General features: G+C 42.8%; 1 protein-coding gene across 3 annotated transcripts in view; it reads right to left on the bottom strand.

Annotated features, from left to right (window-relative positions):
• Positions 1 to 21,606, bottom strand: part of LOC126108892 (uncharacterized) — an 88,299-nt gene that overhangs the window by 22,706 nt on the left and 43,987 nt on the right. For 2 of the 3 annotated variants that reach the window (XM_049914258.1, XM_049914259.1), the window contains exon 3: positions 3,652 to 4,231. In XM_049914258.1, coding sequence (XP_049770215.1) covers positions 3,652 to 4,231 — 580 coding nt within the window. The remainder of the gene's footprint in view (positions 1 to 3,651; positions 4,232 to 21,606) is intronic. The other variant, XM_049914260.1, reaches the window with a different exon arrangement.

The raw sequence follows: 21,606 nt of genomic DNA on the forward strand, positions 1-21,606 counted from the left end.
GATCACATAACTAATGAGGAAGTATTGAATAGGATTGGGGAGAAGAGAAGTTTGTGGCACAACTTGACCAGAAGAAGGGATCGGTTGATAGGACATGTTCTGAGGCATCAAGGGATCACCAATTTAGTATTGGAGGGCAGCGTGGAGGGTAAAAATCGTAGGGGGAGACCAAGAGATGAATACACTAAGCAGATTCAGAAGGACGTAGGTTGCAGTAGGTACTGGGAGATGAAGAAGCTTGCTCAGGATAGAGTAGCATGGAGAGCTGCACCAAACCAGTCTCAGGACTGAAGACCACAACAACAACAACAACAACAAAGATTTGCAGATGACATGGCGATCCTCGCAAAAAATCAAGAGAAGCTGACTCAAGTGCTAAATGACCTGAGTGAAGTCTTTGTAGTATATGGTATGACAATTAATAAAAAGAAAACCAAAAGCATTGCCATACGCCTAAAGAAAAGAAAAGTAAAAATTAATTTGGAGTCAGAAATCATAGGACAGGTAAGAGCTTTCAAGTATTTGAGAACTTGGATTAAAGAAGATACGGACTGACAACAAGATATCAAAGTGAGAATGGCTCTGGCGGAAGAGGCATTTCAAAAGCAGGAATTAAGGAAGCGACTGGTTAAGTGCTTAATATGGAGCATGGCCTTGTATGGAGCAGAAACGTGGACTTTGATAAAGCAGAATGAGAAGAGAATTAAAGCTTGTGAAATGTGGATATGGCGTGGAACGAAGATCAGCTGGACTGATAAAGTTAGGAATTACTCAGATATACTGAGGAGAGTTGGAGAAGAGCGGAGGATGCTGCTAGCGATGGTGGACAGGAAACTAAACTGGATAGGCCACAATCTAAGAAGAGATTGCCTTCTAGTAGAGACAACTGAACGTTTCCTTCTGGGAAAGACAAAGAAGGGCAGAAGAAGGTTTCAGATGCCGAATGATGTCTTCAGGCCACAAGGTGGGTACCAAAGAATGAAGAGAAACGCAGCAGACAGAGAAGCATGGAGGGCTAGGCAGTTAAAACCTGCTGCAAGGCAGACAACCCAATGATGATGATGATGATGACATAAGGTACAAGTTTTAGCGTGGGGACTTTTCAAAATACGATATGTCGTAATTGAGTCACATAGAATCCTGCACCAAACGGCATCGACATTCTAATTTACCTTACTTTTTGTTGATTAGTATCACTGGCATTGTTCCTTTTAAGGAATTGAATGTTTTCACCAAGAAAACCCATTCCATGTATTATTAAAATCTATTGATAAGTGAATGACACGAGTCCCTCACTATTAACCAATTTTGTGAAACTGCACATCAATTGTGCTTTCTATTTTTACATCATTTGCAAGTTTCCAGTGATTCACCCTATATTGTATACTTGGCGTGTCATTGTATTAGCAGTTGTGAATGCATTTCTTGTATTTCATACAGCTGTCGGTCAAATCAGTGTGTGTTCCCTCAGATATGCATGCATGTATGGAGGATATTCCATAACAAATAAAGACACTGGAAAAATTTTTACGTCTAGGAAAGACCATGACAGTAATAAGTCTCTTTCTGAGTGAGAATCAAAGCATTTGTGCAAATGCAGGATGTGGACACATGGTGAAGTTTGGAGGTCTGGAAGCGTGCTTGGATAGCCGAAGTGGTTGAGGCAAGCTGTCCCATAAAGTGGCAAGCCTAAGCTCGAGCTCCACTGCAACACAAATTCTGATATGTCGTCAGAGAACTGTACAGCTGGAGTCTCATCCTACTTGCAGCTGTAAATACATTACTTACACGATGTGATCAAAAGTATCCAGACACCCTCCAAAGCCATGAGTTTTTCATATCAGGTGCACTGTGCTGCCAAATACTCTATATAAGCGACCTCAATAGTTATTAGACATCGTGAGATAGTAGAATGGGGTGCTATGCGGAACTCACGGACTTTGAATATGGTCAGGTGATTGGGTGTCACTTGTGTCATACGTCTGTACCAGAGATTTCCACACTCCTAAACATAGCTAGGTCCACTATTTCCGATGCGATAGTGAAGTGGAAACGTGAATGGACATATACAGCACAAAACGTTCAGGCCAACCTCGTCTCTTGACAGATAGAGACTGCCGACAGTTGAAGAGGATGGTAATGTGTAATAGGCAGACATCTATCCAGACCATCACACAGTTATTCCAAACTGCATCAGGATCCATTGCAAGTACTATGACAGTTATGTGGGAGGTTTGAAAACTTGTATTTCATGGTCGAGCAGCTACTCATAAGCCACACATCACGCTGGTTAATGCCGAACCACGCCTCGCTTAGTGTAAGGAGCATAAACGTTGGACCATTGAACGGTGGAAAAAACGTTGTGTGGTGTGACGAATCACGGCACACAACGTGGCGACCCGATGGCAGGGTGTGGCTGTGGTGAATGCCCAGTGAACGTCATCTGCCAGTGTGCGTCGCGCCAACAGTAGAATTCGGAGGCGGTGGTGTTATGGTGTCGTCGTGTTTCTCGTGGAGGGTTCTTGCACCCCTTGTTCTTTTGCGTGGCAATATCACACCACACTCCCATATTCATGTTTTAAGAAGCTTTGCCACTGTTGAAGAGCAATTCAGGGATGGCGATTGCATCTTTCAACATGATCGAGCACCTGCTCACAATACACGAGCTGTGTCAGACGGGTTAGACCAGAATAACGTCTTTGTAATCGACTGGCTTGCACAGAGTCCTGACCTGAATGCTATAGAACACCTTTGGGATGTTTTGGAACTCCGTGAACTCCATGAAAAATGGGCCCAAAGAAACCTTCCAGCAGCTGTTATGAAGGCTGAGGATGGGCCAACACCATATTGAATTTCTGCATTACCGATAGAGGGCGCCACGAACTTGTTTGTCATTTTCAGCCAGGTGTATAGATACTTTTCATCACATAGCGTATACAAGAAACTAGATATTGTAAGTAGGCTGTTTAGGTTTTTATATTGGTAACGCCACGTAGCGCTCTGTATGAAAATCACTGGCTGTGCTGTGTGCAGTCTGTGGCTAGTTTGCATTGTTGTCTGCCATTGTACTGTTGGGCAGTTGGCTGTTAACAGCGCGTAGCGTTGCGCAGTTGGAGGTGAGCCGCCAGCAGTGGTGGATGTGGGGAGAGAGATGGCGGAGTTTTGAAATTTGTAATACTGGATATCATGAACTGCTATATACATTATGACTTTTGAACACTATTGAGGTAAATACATTGTTTGTTCTCTATCAAAATCTTTTATTTGCTAACTATGCCTATCAGTAGTTAGTGCCTTCAGTAGTCTGAATCTTTTATTTAGCTGGCAGTAGTGGCGCTCGCTGTATTGCAGTAGTTCGAGTAACGAACATTTTTGTGAGGTAAGTGATTTGTGAAAGGTATAGGTTAATGTTAGTCAGGGCCATTCTTTTGTAGGGATTTTTGAAAGTCAGATTGCGTTGCGCTAAGAAATATTGTATGTCAGTTTAAGCACAGTCATGTATAATTTTTCTAAGGGGTCGTTTCAATATCAATAGTAGTGTATTTTACGTCGCAGGCACATCTAATTACACTTAGTGGTGGACATTGTAGGCTTGTCAGTACGCACACTTAGAGCTGTGTAACATAGATGAGCAGCTTGTCTCACACTTACCTGGTGTCTGTCGGTGTCTCTGCAATCAGATGAACCAACTCGATAAAAGTTTGTGGGTCGTTGACTACAGCCTCATCCCAGCCCTGCGTCGCCATCACACTGAGCAAGTGGGCCTTTATGAAGGCGACGGCAGCCTGCTTCAGCATGTTAGCGGAGTGCCTAATCGCGAGAACACCTGTGGCTGATGCAGTCTCGACAGACAGCTGTGCGGCCACCTGTTGCTCGCACTGCACCTTCAGTACTGACAAGCCGTATTGGTCAGCGGCGACCAACAGCTGTGGCGCCATGCTGGGCAGCTGCGGGGGCTGGAGGGTGTAGAGGTGTTCCAGCACCTGGCGCAGCACAGGGCCCTCTATGTCGGACAGTGCGAGCTGGCTGCTGCTGGCCTCTAAGGTGAGACGACGGAGCATGCCCGCAAACACGGCGCTCCTGGCGGCCAAGATAGCCCTGTGAGCCACCAGCTGCGTGTTGTCCCCGGCCAGCAGAGTCACCACAGCGCCGTCTCCGGCGTCCAGCAGGGCGCCCAGATCCACGGCCGTGGCCTCCTCAGCCTCGTGAACTCGTCCCACTGTTAGGGCTTCTGGAACACGGTGTCACTGAGCAGTCCTTTGCCCTCATTCAGTACCCTCTATACTTATATGAGCCACAATCGAATCTGTATCAACCTCCAGTTGGGATATGTTTCCAATCACACGCCATTTGCAACAATATGGTATACTTTCTGTGTCAGACTGATGCCACAAGCGAATAGATGCAAATCATTAAAAAAACTGTTTCAGTAAGTATGTAGCGGAAAATGTTTATTTAAAAAATCAATACACCCACATTTATTAATGTAGAAATCTAAAATTTTCCGTGCATGAAGCAAATGAGCAGCGTTTTAACAGAAAAATATATTGAAATAAGCAGGATTAATAATTTGCAATTAATTTGAATTTTTAATTTTTATTGTTTTCTTATAAAAAGCCATAACTTATATTCTAACCATGCAATTAATCTGAAACTTTTATTGTAGTGTTCTAAGAAGGTTATAAGACCACTGAACCGCAGTTATTAATCTATGGCACAAAATGTGTCATTAAGAAAGTTTTTAATCTTGCACATCCAAAATTAACTTTTTCTACATATAATCATCTAAAAATCCGAATGTATTTGGAGGATCTCGAATTTTTTAGTTCCGAGGAGACAGCAGTACGTGGCGAACAGTTCACGAAAATTTCAAAGCATTAGAGCATATACTTTTTGAGAAAAGGCTTCTAATAACGTAAAAATTGTGAAACAGAGGAAATGAAGTTCAAAGTTTATCTTCTCATATTTAAACATGCAATAATCTTACCTCAATTTTAAAATACTCCATACTGGTATTCCTCATCCTTCAGGTTTCTCTTCTCTCCTCTTCGAATCTGCCTGGCCTGCATTTGCAGCTAAGACACTGATCTGTTAGCTTTCTCGATGGTGTAAAATGCTTTTCTTGTAAACACATCAAGATATATACCAACACTCATCAGAACTTCAATTCTGCCATTATTTCCGTTATTGTGACATATAACTGCATAATAGACACCTATTTTGAGTACTTCAAGTCCACAGAATGTCCCTTTAGAGCATCTAATCCAAATTAAATAATTGAGGCTTTCATTTGCATTTTGTGTCTTTCCATGAAGACACTTCCTAAATAAAGAAGGTTTTACAACAAACCTGAATGTGGGTTTAAATGCATTCATAATATGTTCTGGTTATCAGTGATTATGTAAATACGTCTCATTTCTGTTGTTTAACTTACACCAATCGCCTTTCGGACACAGATTGTGCATTGGTGCTTGGTCAGTGGATAAGCTGAGAGCTTATATTCTTCATTTCTAGCAACTTATTCTTTTTTGTTGGTGAACCGATTTCCGTGAAACTTCCATCAGCTAAACACAATTTTTCCACCACCCATTATGCATAAATCTAGACTTCCACATATAGGTTTGCTAATTCAACTTTCGACCTACTAATATGTGTTAGTATTGTCAAAACGTAAATAAACCACATAAAACCAAGTTTTCAGGCAAAGATATAGATGTCAGCCAAAGATATCGAAAGAAAATAGCTTCAACACTGACAAAAATTCCGCTGAAGCCACCAATTCCCCAACTGTCGGGAGAGGTGGGAGTGGCCTGCAGTGCAGATTTAATCAGTTTAACAGTATAAAGGTATTTCTAAAGCTGCTATCATGATAAAATTCGCACACAACATAGATTAAACTGTGTAGATCAACAAAATGATAATTTTGAAAAATCGATTTTTCGGACCAAAATCTCCCCTTAAAACTTTCCTATTTGCTAGTACAAAAAGCCCCAGAAGGAATAGAGACCTCTTATCGTTAGTCTCTTTCTACAATTATTTGCTCAGATTATCAAAATGGAGATCTATCAGATTACTAAGAGCGTCAGAAGGTACTGAATTCGTAATTTATTCAACACAAAGTTCCGATTTCTAAAGTTATTTAAGAAAAAAATGATATTTTACGCCTGAAATCTGTATCATACTGTCCATAACCGCCAATCCTGCATGTTTCTCTGCAGGAACTGATACCCGCAGGGGATCAACTAACTGCTATCACAGTCTGGAATGACTTTCTAGAAACATTACATCAAGGTGGCGGGCATAGCTGGATGGCAACTTCTGACATAGTCCAATATCACAACACACAACGTTGTGTACAGTAGTGGGATTGTTACACCCCCTACCCCCACCCATTATGCATAAAATTAAATTTCGTGAGGGATAAAGACAAATGTGTCTATCTGTGTTTCGATCACAATACTAAATTATTTAAAAAAACGTCGCTCTTATTCTTACTGCTTCATAAAAGTATAATAGTTATTACATAGGTTACCATTAATTAACTTTTACTTTCAAATAATAGCATTAACGAATGACACAATGTGGTGAAGATAGAGCTAGTGAAATGAATGTATGAACCTCATCTTCCACACATAATCCTCCCGCTATACAGAATAGTTTGTACTTTTTACCATGCACCTATGATAGATAAATCGAGACATATAAATCATGTATGCTTAAATATCTCATAAAGGTTCTTGCGATAGACCAGAAATTTCTTCATTTCTCACTTCATCCAAAAAGCATTGGCAAGTTGAAATCGTTCGATTTCTAACAGTTCAGAAGTAAGGTTTCCCACAATCATGTGCTTTAGAAGCAGCAAGTATAGTGTGCGGATTTTAGCTTCATCCATTTTAAGTAAGGCTGCAGCGAGAGGGTGAAGCAACTGTCATGAGAGAGAGAAGTGGTGTAGAGGAAACATGTTTTCTAACAAGTGTATACCATCAGTGCAGACCGTTAGTTAGCTTTTGTTTTTGAGGAGTAATAAATGCAGTGAGAAAGGCTACATCAGTCTATGAAAAATGGTTGTTACAAATAAGAAGTACAAATTGTGTCATTGACTCATTAGTCTGAGGTTTAATAAAGCGTCTACAAAAGCTGAGTATAATTTATGTTTCATCATTTGGGAAACAAAAATTACCAAAGAAAATATTCTTCTTTGTAAAGTTCAGTTAATCGGTAAAGATGACGATTTGGTGTGTGTGTATGTAAGACCTAGCTAGTATCTGGTAGCACTCTGGTACTATGGTTGGAAGCTATTACTGCAGGGCGATAAGTCAGGGCCAGTTATGGAGAGTATGCCACCTTTCCAACTAACATATTTGCCATCATTTCATAACTGATGTCACGCTACCACATTGTTCCAGATGGTATTGATAACTAATCTTTCTTGATATAAGTTCTTTATTACATGGTATAATTAGTGCTGAAGATAGTCACAGTTCCAGTTACTACATTAGACGATCAGGTTGATCCTTTAAATGACATGTTAAATGATCATTATTTATTGCAGTTATTTTGTATCAACTAGCTCTGAGAATCCTGAGAAACAAGAAAGCACAAGGGAAAGACAACATTCCTGCTGAATTTCTCGAACCCGGAGGAATCGAAATCAGAAGTGTGTTATATACTCCTAAGTGTAACATATATGAAGAGGGAAAACTGTCCTTAGATTCTAGAGAAACATCATAATATTAATCCTAAAAGGAGGAATGTCTTAAAATACTAAAATTGCCGAAGTCTTAGCTTAGTTGTAAGTGCCTCATAAAATAAAAGCGTCCATTGTCTTCGAATCTTCGAACAGTTGACATAAGATTATCAGAGTCAGTTTGGATTCAGGAAAACCCGAAGTATCGAAGGAGGAATAATATCTTTAAACTTAATTTTAAAATGTAAATACACAGCTTATTTAGGTATGCAGAAAATGTTTCATAATGTAAAATGGCTAAATAAACTTTGAGTTATAGAAGAATGTAGGAATATGCGCAGACACTGATATGTTCTGTGGAAGCTGTATACGAAAAGAAAGGACTTTTATTGGAGTGCGCTCTACACAGGTTCTACACATGTTCAGAAATGAGCCCAGCAAGGAAGTGTGCTATAAACAATTATTCTTAATCTATTCAACGAATAGGTAGAAAGTGAGAGTGGTTTTACATGTACAGGTAAGCATGGCACAGCTGTTTTATCTGAAAGTGAATCCAATCGAGGCCCATGCCAGTTGAATCTGAGTGCCCCAGAGCCAGAATGCAGTCTCCAAAGTGCTTCTCGAGGACATCAAACGCTCTACTGCTTCGATATGGGTCGAGCCCATTCTTGCACAAATCACATCTCGTCGAAATCACTGGCACTTTCGATAATGGGGATGAAATCATTTTTCAACACCTTCACGTACCATTCCGTAGTCACCAAAGGAATATCCACCGATTATTCGGTGAATGGACATTGCAAACCACACAGTCTCCTGTTGAGAGTGAAGAGACTTCTCAACCGCCACATGTAGACTCTCAGTCCCCCAGATGCGCCAATTACGCTTATTGACGAATCCACCCAACTGGAAGTGGGCTTAGCCGCTAAACCAAACTGTATTCACATCAAAGCACTGTTCGTCAATTCTGTAGACAATAGTGTTGGCGAAACATAACGGCTGTCCAATGGTCCTGGGACCTAAAAATGGCTGGTAGGTCTGAATTTTATATGGGAAGAAATGCGCGTCTTCAACAACAATTTCTTTCAGTGTGTCCCAAATGATTCAAAGCTGTTATGCAGCTCGTTTCACCGATTTCCTGGGGCTGGTTTGAAACAATGCAAGCGTCTTCTTGGTGTTTTCAGGAGTTTTCATCCCATTTCGACGACCGACATTGCGAACTCAGTCAGCACGAACGCTACCCGTCTCTCAAACTTGCGAATCATATTCTCGATCGTTAGCACACTTGGACCGGTTGTCTTCAGCTTGAACTCGGTCGCAACACTTGCTCTGAGCCGCAGTTGGGCTGTTATTGCTAGCACAGCAGGCCTTCACAAGCGCTCTGTGTCCAGGTACGCCTGTACCGTGACGTTTTCTCGCGCAAACAGATGACAACAAAAAGGCGCGCGCGCATACACGTACCAATTACAATCATGCCCCGCGGCTAACCGTACAGTTTGAACGTCATAACGCCAACCACTCAGAAGCTATGACGATTTCTTTTCAAGGTTCAAATGGCTCTGAGCACTATGGGACTTAACATCTGTGGTCATCAGTCCCCTAGAGCTTACAAGAGAACATCCCCATCGCACCCCCCTCAGATTTAGTTATAAGTTGGCACAATGGATAGGCCTTGAAAAACTGAACACAGATCAATCGAGAAAACAGGAAGAAGTTGTGTGGAACTATGAAAAAATAAGCAAAATATACAAACTGGGTCGTCCATGCATAAGATAAGCAATATTAAGGGCAATGTGAAGTGAGGAGCGCTGTGGTCCCGTGGTTAGCATGAACAGCTGTGGAACGAGAGGTCCTTGGTTCAAATCTGCACTCCACTGAAGATTTTGCTTTCTTTATTTTCGCAAAGTTATGCTCAGTCCGTTCGTTCATTGACATCTCTGTTCACTGTAATAAGTTTAGTGTCTGTGTTTTGCGACCGCACCGCAAAACCGTGTGATTAGTTGACGAAAGGACGTGCCTCTCCAATCGGAACCGAAAACATTTGATCGCAAGGTCATAGGTCAACCGATTCCTCCACAGGAAAACACGTCTGATATTTTGTATACGACACTGGTGACAGCATGTGCGTCACATGACAGGAATATGTTGTCGACCCACCTAACTAGTACACTTGGCGAATGGGTGAAAAGTTTCTTCTACCTTGCCCGATTTAGGTTTTCTTGTGGATGTAATAATCACTCCAAAAAAAGTGATGAAAACATAAGAGTTTTTCACATAAACTGAAAATAAAAAGTTAAATTTTCGGTCGAGGGAAGATTTGAACTAAGGACCTCTCGTTCCGCAGCTGTTCACGCTAACCACGGGACCACGGAGCTCCTCGCCTCCCATTGCACTTAATATTGCCTAACGACCCAGTTTGCTTCTTTTGCTTATTTTTTCATAGTTCCACGCAACTTCTTCCTGTTTTCTCGATCGATCTGTGTTCAGTTTTTCAAGGCCTATCCACTGTGCCAACTTATAACTAAATCTGACGGGGGTGCGATGGAGATATTCCCTTGTTAGAACTACTTAAACCTAACTAACCTAAGTAAATCACACACATCCACGCCCGAGGCAGGATTCGAACATGCGACCGTAGCAGTTGCGCGGTTCCCGGAGTGAGCGCCTAGAACCGCGAGATCACCGCGGCCGGCTTCTTTTCATGTAGATCAAAAATTGTCATCCGGTATGAATAACGTAAATTCCTGATTTCCATCATAAAGATGTTGCTGCTGTTGTTGTGGTCTTCAGTCCTGAGACTGCTTTGATGCAGCTCTCCATAATACTCTATCCTGAGCAAGTTTCTTCATCTCCAAGTACCTACCGCAAACTACTATATTGGTGATGACTTGATGCCTGAGAACGTGTCCTACCAACCGATCCCTTATTCTAGTCAAGTTGTGTCACAAATTTCTCTTCTCAACAATTCTATTCAGTACCTCCTCATTAGTCACGTGATCTATCTATCTTATCTTCAGCATTCTTCTGTAGCACCACATTTCGACACCTTCTATTCTCTTCTTGTCTAAAATATTTATTACCATGTTCCACCTCCATACAAATACTTTCAGATACGACTCCCTGACACTTAAATCTGTACTCGATGTTAACAAATTTCTCTTATTCAGAAACGCTTTCCTCTCCACCGCCAGTGTACATTTTATATCCTCTCGACCATCATCAGTTATTTTGCTCCCCAAGTTGCAAACTAATTTACTACTTTAAGTGTCTTATTCCCTAATCTAATGCCCTCAGCATCACCCGATTTATTCGACTTCATTCCACTATCCTCGGTTTGATTTTCTTGAGGTTCATCTTATATCCTCCTTCAAGACACTGTGAATTCCATTCAACTGCTCTTTCAGGTCGTTTGCTGTCTCTGACAGAATTAGAATCTGATCGGCAAACCTCAAAGTTTTCATTTCTTCTCCATGGATTTTCATTCCTACTCCGAATTTTTCTTTTGTTTTCTTTACTGCTTGCTCAATATATAGATTGAATGACATCGGGGATAGGCTACAACCCTGTCTCGCTCCCCTCGTCACCACTGTTTCCCTTTTATGCCCTGGAGTCCTGTAACTGGCACCTGGTTTCTGTACAAATTGTAAATAGCCTTTCGCTCCCTGTATTTGACCCCTGCCAGGTTCAGAATTTGAAGGAGAGTATGCCAGCCAACATAGTCAAGAGCTTTCGCTAAGTCTACAAATGCTAGAAACGAAGGTTTTTGCCTTTCGTTAATAAACCATATAACCATAAACATACGCCAGTGTCTTGCTCTTACATCATTCACCTTAGGGAAATACACTTTCTTGAACTTTGGAAGGCAAGACACAACTATAAATGAAAAACGAACGTAGTGTTGTGAGTGCAGGACAGGAGACCATAAGTCTGCTGGAAAAACAGGTTATCACAACTACCCAGTGGTCGCAGGAGCAGCCTTGACGCAACCATTGTCTGTCTTACTTCCATGGATAGTGCTCCTTTGTTAACTACAGAGCTATCGCATACAGATACCATTGAAACAGGCTCACAGAATTGACAGCCATGGTATAGTTCGTAAGAAACACAAGGAGCGAGGGAGGCAGATCGTGTCACTACCTGTGAGTCCTTTTGGAGGAAGCCACCTGGCTTGCAATGGCGATGCCTGGAAGCTAGAACAAATGGGCGATGGAAGGATGCATGGGGCTGGTCGTCAATTCTTTCTGCTGCAAGGTCCATGTCTACATCAAAATTTGCGTGATTACTATGCTACTCACAACAAAGTGCCTGGCAGAGGATTGAAGGAACCACCTTCAAGCTGTCTCTCTCCCGTTCCACTCTCGAAAGGTGCGGAGGAAAAACGAGCACTTAAATTTCTCTGTGCAAGCCATAATTTATCTTATTTTATCTTGATGATAATTTCTCCCTATATAGGTGGGCGCCAACAGAATGTTTTAGCAATCGGGGGAGAAAACTGGTGACTGAAATTTCATGAGAAGATCCCGTCGCAGCAAAAAACGCCTTTGATTTAATGATTGCCACTCCAATTCACGTATCACGTCTGTGACACTATCTCCCCTATTTCTCGATAATACAAACCAAGCTGTCCTTCTATGAACTTTTTCGATGTTATCCGTCAGTTCCATCTGATGTCCAACCCACACAACACAGCAATACTTCATAACAGGGGGGACAATCGTGGTGTAAGCAGTCTCTTTAGTAGACCTGTTGCAACTTCTAAGTGTTCTGCCAATGAATGGCAGTCTTTGGTTTGCTCTACTCACAACATTATCTTTGTCATCGTTCCAATTTAGGTTATTTGTAATTTTAATCACTAAGTATTTAGTTGAATTTACTTACTTGAGTTTTGTGTGACTTATCGCGTAATCGAAATTTAGCGGATTTCTTTTAGTACTCACGTAAATAACTTCACTCTTCTTTATTCAGGGTCAATTGTCACTTTTCACACCATACAGCTATCTTATCTAAATCATTTTGCAATTCGCTTTGGTCATCTGATAACTTTACAAGACGGTAAATGACAGTATCATCTGCCAATAATCTAAAGACGACTACTCGAACTGTCTCCTAAATCGTTACTATAGATCAGAATCAATAGAGGGCCTATATCACTTCCTTCGGGAACGCCAGGTAAAACTTCTGTTTTACTCGATGACTTTCAGTCTATTACTACGAACTGTTACCTTTCTGACAGGAAATCAAGAAACCAGTAGCACAACTAAGGCGATATGCCATAGGCATGTAGTTTAGTTAGAAGATACTTACGAGGAATGCTACCGAAAGTCTTCTGGAAATCTAAAAGTATAGAATCAATTTGACATCCCCTGTCTCTTGCCCCCATTCCTCATTACTTCATGAGTATAAAGAGCTAGTTGTGTTTCATAAGAACAATATTGTCAGAATCCAAGGTGACTATGTGTCAATAAATCGTTTTCTTTGAGGTGTGTTCGAACACATATATGTTCCAAAACCCTACTGGAAATCGACGTTAGTGATATGGGCCTGTAATTCAGCGGATTACTCCTACTTCCCTTTTTGTGTATTGGTGTGACCTGAGCAATTTTCCAGCTTTTCTGTACGGAACTCCCTGTGAAAGAGAGGCTGTATATAATTCCTAAATATGGGGGAATAGCATGAGCATAATCTGATGGGAACCTGACAGCTATACAATCTGGACCGGAAGCCTTGCATTTATTAATTAATTTAAGCTGCTTTGCTACAACCTGGATGTCTACTTCTATGTTTATCATCTTGGCAGTTGTTATTTATTGGAATTCAAGAATATTTACTTCGTCTTCTTTGGTGGAGTTTCGGAAAACCGTGTTTAATAACTCTGCTTTAGTGGCACTGTCATCAATGACTTCCCCGTTGTTATCGCGCGGTGAAGGTATTGATTGCGTCTCGCCACTGGCGTGCTTTATGTATGACCTGCCGCTGTCCATGATCACCGTCAACTGTCTTCAGTGCCAATGATTGGCCGCACTGCTGCAGGAGGAACACCTGTTTCTGGAGCTGAGCCGTGCGCGAAGTCTACGAAATATGCACTCGCGTCTACCTGTCGCTAAAGGGTTAATAAAGGAGGTGTTTGGACATTTAAGCTGCTGATTCAGAACAGCTTATACCATGGACTTCCTTTTTGTATATAGGCAATTTTGAAACAGGTATACAGAATCACTGCATATACACATACACATCTTTCGTGAATTGCCTGTTAGCTTTTCCTTTCACACATTTGTAACCACACGCAGAACGTTTATATTTTGTGTTCTGTCAAAGTTTTAGGTGGTTACGTCACTTTGTACGAATATCCACACACAACTGACAGTGCTTAGTCATTAAATGTTATTCTCTTATGTGTCCCTACGGCCGCCACACCTACAGGAGAGGTGATACACTACTCCCTACTGCGAACGTCGATCTATAGTGCACCACGATCGTCGTATTCCATGTCAAAACAATTTGGTCGCCGCGGAATCAAGGCTGGAGAGTTGTTTTGCTCTCTATGCAAGTCTGTCTGGAGACTACAGATCGTGTTCCTCGATGCTCAAAATGCACTCACTATTCTTCTTTTACGTTCCTCCTTTGGGGTTTCTGCACCTGGGGGGGGGGGGGGGGGGGGTCAGCACAGATCAGGCGATTGCATCAGTCTACGCCTTTCATTCGTCAGTGAACACTATACTGTTATATGCATTTTATTAATTCTCTAGGATTTATCTATAATATCTGGTCTCATTCCTGAATAACGACGGATGTCTCTGCTGTATACATATTACCTCTGTTTGTTACCAGATATTTCTGACACAATGTTAAAGATTTCTGACACAGAATTTAAAGATTAATAGGATTAACTTTACTTGTATAGGCATTTAAGTATTTAGGAACCATGTCTAGATTTTTATATATTTTACGTACTGCACCATCGTAATTATACCTCAAAGTGGACTACCCCTGTCGCTACAAACTTTCTTTTCGCCTCTATGCATCCACACCTCAGCACCTGACCTACTGACCACAGGAAGGTACATTTTAATGACTTGCTTGTGCCATCCGTACTTGCAAATGCTAACAGGTATAAAAACATACACTCTGTAACAGCTATAATTATAAGTCTGCAAATGGTGTAAGTACTGATATAGTATTGTTTAGTAGACTGTTCTCACTCACCGATAGAAATATCTGTACTTATACACCTTGCACCATGTGTGTCTGTCTATATGTAGGAAGTTAAATGGCTCTGAGCACTATGCGATTTAACTTCTGAGGTCATCAGTCGCCTAGAACTTAGAACTAATTAAACCTAACTAACCTAAGGACATCACACACATCCATGCCCGGGACAGGATTCGAACCTGCGACCGTAGCGATCGCTCGGTTGCAGACTATAGAGCCTAGAACCGCACGGCCACTCCGGCCGGCTGTAGGAAGTTATATGATTTGGACGTATAACTAACTACACACACTAAGCATTTGCATGTTATATACACTGAAGAACCAAAGGAATTTCGTATAGCGCCCCCCCCCCCCTCCCCCCTCCCGATCATGCAGGAGTGCCGCAAGACAAGACGACGTGGCACGGCCTCGACTAATGTGTGAAGTAGTGCTGGAGGGGACTGACACCATGAATCCTGCAACGCTGTCCATAAGTCCGTAAGAGTACGAAGGGGCGGAGATCTCTTCTGAAAAGCACATTGCAAGGCATCCCAGATATGCTCAGTAATGTTCATGTCTGGTGAGTCTGGTGACCAGTGGAAGTGTTTAAATTCTGAAGACTGCTCCCGGAGCCACTCTGTAGCAATTCTGGACGTGTGGCGTGGTGCATTGTCCTGCTGGAATTGCCCAAGTCCGTCGGAATGCACAGTGGACACGAATGGATGCAGGTGATCAGGCAGGATGCTTATGTTTGCGTCATCTGTCGGAGTCGTATCTGGACGTATCGGGGGACCCATATCACTCCAACAGCATACGCCCCACACCGTTACAGAGCCTTCACCAGGTTGACCAGTCTCCTGCCGACATGCAGCATCCACAGATTGATGAGGTTGTTTCCATACTCGTACTCCTCCATCCACTCGATACAATTTGAAACGACTCACCCAACCCGGCAATATGTTTCCAGTCATCAACAGTCCAACGTCAGTGTTGACAGGCCCAGGCGAGGCGTGAAGATTTGTGTCATGCAGCCATCAAGGGTACACGAGTGGGCTTTCGGCTCCGAAAGCCGATATCGATGATGTTTCCTTGAATGGTTTGCATCCTGATTCTTGTTGATGGCCCAGCATTACAATATATAGCAATTTACGGAAGCGTTGGACTTCTGTCACTTTCAACGAAATGGTTGTACGGGAAAATCCCCACTTCATCGCCACTTTGGAGATGCTGTGTCATGTCGCTCCTGCGCCGACAGTAACACCACGGTCAAACTGATTTACATCTTGATAACCTGCCATTGTAGCAGCAGTAACCGATCTAACAACTGTGCCAGGCACTTGTTGCCTTTTCAGGTGTTGCCGACCGCATCGCCGTGTTCTACCTGTTTATATGTCTCTGTAAATTGAATACGCAGGACTATACCAGTACTCCAGTACGTTCTTTGCGTATTGCCCGTTGGCTTTTCCTTTCACACACTTGTAACAACGCGGAAAACGTTCCGGTGGTTATGTAGCTTCGTATTTATATCCGGACATAACTTACCAGGCTTAGTCATTAAATGTTCTTCTCATATGTCTTCCTGTGAATACACACGTACTCCTTTACAAGTACTGATCACAGACAATCGTCTTCTTTTCGTATTTATCGTTTGATATACACAGACCAACGCAGTACTTTTATTTCAGCCAAGTTAATTACTAAAGACTCGATTTTCGAGCTATACCGAGTACTGGGCATGTGATTCATGCCGCTCAAAGCAAAGGAAGTATTTCTGTTTAAATTCTGTGTACTCAAATATTTTGGTTACTGAATTTGTTCTCCTTTTCTGTCTGGTGCACACACGAATAAATCAAAACACTTTCCAACGTGTCATCAGGCCACGTGCAGCATTTGAGAAGCGCGGATTCGCCAAAATTTAGTACTCAGACTTGTAGCGAACATCCCTGTGCTTTGTTGGTTCAAATGGCTCTGAGCACTGTGGGACTTAACATCTTAGGTCATCAGTCCCCTAGAACTTAGAACTACTTAAACGTAACTAACCTAAGGACATCACACACATCCATGCCCGAGGCGGGATTCGAACCTGCGACCGTAGCGATCACGCGGTTCCAGACAGAAGCGCCTAGAACCGGCCGGCGCAAGGAGAATACTTTCATCTTTAAAGCCTTCAACTTCCTGGGTTCCCAAGTAAAGGCCTAGGTTAAAACTGAAAACGCCCAGCCCTTTGTGTCAAGATGATTGCATGTAAAAAAGTCGTAGAAATGTGCACTCTGGTTTGTTTTCGAAGGTCTTCAGTTTCGTACCCCGCCTCTGTCGCTGAGTTCGGCTCGCGTCCCGCCTGTTCTGGAGTGCACACGCGCCATTTCCTTGTTTACCTCTTGCCGCGGTTTCGAGTACTGCTTCCCTCTTACGAGCGAACCATAGCGTACACTTAACACTGAGTAGCGATCAAGATAACATTTCAAGTTGAATATGCACAACTACGACCTTTTGTAAATTGAGAACTTTGCACTGGATGATCTTTGCCTGGACCCACGGGATGTAACTGGCATTCACTTTTCCATTATCAGAAATGTTGTAGGTGTCACAATTGTGTAGCGATATTGAGAATCAGCACGTGCAACACCTCAACCTGATGGACATGTAGAGGCCTCCATTCGATCAGCGTCTTTGACCTTCCATTTGAGGTCCCACCAGACATCGTCATGTTGGCTTCCAAGCCATATGCCAATGTACTCAATCACCAGGCCGACAAATTGAAAAAATGTGATACCTATCTTTTTCTCTACAATATCCATTAACTGAAAATTGAATTAGTGAAGCATGTGCCATTATACCTGATTATAGGACGATGGAGGGCCATCATCACATATGACAGGCAGCCCCATACCTGTGCTTCCTGCAACTAGGAAGGACGTTCCGCCAGAACTGTCTCTGGCGCCGGCCTGGAGAGACACCACTCAGCGACGCTGCACCCATTGCCACGTCCACTGTCCATCCTGTGGCTTATGCTGTGGTCACCACACGATCTTCAGCACAACTCACGTGATCCATTACAAACGAAGACTGCCGTCACAGTGACTGATCCGGCACTTGTCACATCACTGCAACCAGAGTTGTTAATGTGGGGAGAACTCTCCTGCCCAATACTGATGGCAACAATAGAGAAAAGGCACCTAGTGTTGTAGCGACTTCTGCCTTCCTTCCATTGGGCAATGAGTCAACATACAACTGCTACCATTTTAAATCTGAGCTGCATGTTAGAAACAAAAGTCGCCATGGAAGCGCCAGAAGTGGAAACATGACACTTAGATGATTACCTTCAACAAATGGCTACATGATGACAATCAAATGTTCGCTGACGCAAATTCCTCTGTCACCTTGGCCCAAAAATGCTTCATGTCATAGTAACACAGTGGCTCATCCCACATGACTTCCCTCTTATGATACCATCTTCACTTGTGTGTACAGTAGACGGTCCACCAAACGACACAATATCTGTGCCAATGAGCTTCTGGGCATATAAGGTAGACGATGACACCATACTACCACCTTGTACCACAAAAGAATGTTCTGATGGAGGTACTGGGCAGAGCAAGGACACCACTGTGGATAACACTGGAACCGCGGGACTGCTACGGTCGCAGGTTCGAATCCTGCCTCGGGCATGGGTGTGTGTGATGTCCTTAGGTTAGTTAGGTTTAAGTAGTTCTAAGTTCTAGGGGACTTATGACCTAAGATGTTGAGTCCCATAGTGCTCAGAGCCATTTTTTTTTTTTGTGGATACCACGGCTGGTACACCCCAGACAGCTACTCACAGAGTGCATATCACATTCCAGGTAGACATCAGAAATCAACAGTACTGACAGGCCATGTTCAACGTCAATAACATCCATGTGGAGCATAAACTGACGATGTTACACAGCCGGCCGGAGTGGCCGCGTGGTTAAAGGCGCTGCAGTCTGGAACCGCACGACCGCTACGGTCGCAGGTTCGAATCCTGCCTCGGGCATGGATGTGTGTGATGTCCTTAGGTTAGTTAGCTTTAAGTAGTTCTAAGTTCTAGGGGACTTATGACCACAGCAGTTGAGTCCCATAGTGCTCAGAGCCATTTGAACCATTTTTTTTTTGACGATGTTACAGGATACACTGAACACAGCAGATATAGACATAGCTACCCTTCAGGGTGTCTATGTCAGGGATTTTGTAGAGCCTTTCGAATACGACACACACATCACCCACACATTTGGCACTGGCAGTGGCATGGGATTCTTCTTTGATGGCTTAATTAACAAGATATCACTTTTCTCCTTGGCAGGAGCAGCATTGCGTACGCTCTTCATAGCACCAGATCCATAAACATCTACACACCCTCCGGATTGGGCCATCATGGAGAATGGTCGCCTTCTTTCAGGATGCCTTCATGCCACTCTTGATGGGCGTCAGGATGACTTCATTTTCGGTGGTGATTTTAACTACATTCAGGTGCCTAAGGGCCAACTGCCACACTACACTCTATGTGTGGCCCTCTCCACATCGGAATCACCCTTCGATTCACTGACGCGTGTGAATATGGACATGTCGACAGGGAGGGTTTCACACACCATGTCAGCCACTCCTCCAGCCACATAGACCGTAATTATCTCTCGTGCTCCAGTGTTTGGGGCAAACAAGTCACTTAAACATGGATCATTGGCTTTTCTATCACACAGCCCGTGTAGGTACTGTCATCTTTCAATGCAAGATGGTATGGCATGGGCGAGGCCGCTGGAAATTGAATGTGTCTCTCCTACATTTTCTTGAATGTCAACAGCTCATGGGGGCCTTGTGGACATTCTGCACCCTCCAGGCTTCCTTTTAGGGTTCCTTTACTCTGTTGATAAACCAAATGGAGGAACTAGCGTCAGTGACTATTAGCCCCTGTCGTCCCTGAACTCTGACATAAAGATCTTCACTGGCTTTTGGCACCGCACTTGAAAAGTGTTGCCTGCTTTGTGGTATACCAGAACTAGGCGTCATCATGAGGTAATTACAACATCTGGACTTCCTTACGTCGATACTGTGACATGGCTCCATTTCCAGACACAGTGCGTGATGGAACTCTTCACCTCCCTTTATTTCAGCGAGGACATGATAGGGTTGATCACTCTTATCTGGCAGCAAAGATCCAGAACATGGAATTCCCAGACAGCTCTTAGGCACGACATCTTGCATTATGTACCACGGTCGTTTTACACCGTCTGTCCTGGTCCAAGGACTGGTATGTCCTGTACACTGGCACCACTGAACTGTTAGTTTGCTGCACCAACCAACACTTCAATGACTCTTGGCACCCACACTTCTTGTTCCATGGCCTAGGTGGGCGGCCTGGTCCTCCTTTTGCGATACACCAACGATGTTCAAGCAGCAATGGAGTGGGTGGGTTCCTACCATACTGCTTCAGTAGCGTCATTAACATTCGCCAAATGTCGTGCACTACCTATATTACATGGACTGCCCACTGAATGTGTCACTCCCCTGCAGGTGTGTGGCATGACAATATAAAAATGTGGTCAGTGAACTGTAGCTGACATTTTCTCCACTCAGAGATTGGGTGTTGTGTTGACTTCACCATCATTTCATCCCATTGACACGCAGTCGCCAAAGTGGCTTCAGCTGAAATGCCTTGCAACAAGTTGCTGGACTCTGCACAAGTGGATCTCCTGGCCTGGCTACATGTATTATCATTTTATTCAGTTTTGTAGGCAATGAAACTATTAAATTTTACTTTATAATTATTAGTTTGTAGGTTTTTATTAATACTCTTGTTTCTTGGCCCCTTTACATAAAAATTAATTATGTAGCAAATTTGGAATGCTTGCTCTAATTAATTGATAACAAGAAATATCTCTAAAGGAGTATTTGCGTACAAAATCTATAACGATTTTTTTTAATTCTGTGGGATATTTCGAAAAATTTGAGGATCATTTTGTATGTGATTGCTCTGACTTTGTGGAAGTTCGTTTGCAATGTAATACAGTGTGTGGAGTTATCGCTTGTTACTCTCCCATTCCAAATATAAAACAACTGTGCAGCAAAACGCTCAACAAATGCATCATGTTGCAGTTGCTCATTCATATTCATCTCCAAAGTCAGTTTTGTACATGTTGCCGTAATACCGATAGTTGAGAATGGCTTTCACTTCATCTGTAGCTGCTGAATACGGTAACATTTATAAATGTTTCCTCAAACGTCTTGTCTCGCCCACCTCTTACAGAACTGCCACTTTGCCAATTGACTGTGGCACAATTAACATCTACTTCAGCAATGAGAGTGTGACTTGGAAACTTATGTACTAGTGTACTTAGGTTTTCTCTATAACTTTTTGGTTGCGTCTGGAGTAGGTCTAGAAGTTGATTCAAGGACCAGATTCCACATTAATGCCCGCCATTGATACTGAGTCTTGCCCAGACAGTCTCGCATGAAGTTTAAGTTTTTGTTTAGGTTGGTACGATCTTTCTGTGAAATGCAGGAAATGGCATACCATCTCTATGTATATTTTGGATACATACTGAAGTTTTTATCAGTATCTCACGGCTTTCAATTCCGCGATTTCACCAGCTTTCTGTACCCAATATTATGTGAGCTCTACTGAGGCAGTCCCAAAACCTGGCACGTTGTTATCTGTGCTTTGGAACTTAATCTGTTGAAATGTAGTACTGTCGCCTGTATGGGACACTTCTGTGGAACTT

This window comes from Schistocerca cancellata, chromosome 11 (genome assembly GCF_023864275.1).
Source record: "Schistocerca cancellata isolate TAMUIC-IGC-003103 chromosome 11, iqSchCanc2.1, whole genome shotgun sequence".
Taxonomy (NCBI): Eukaryota; Metazoa; Arthropoda; class Insecta; order Orthoptera; family Acrididae; genus Schistocerca; species Schistocerca cancellata.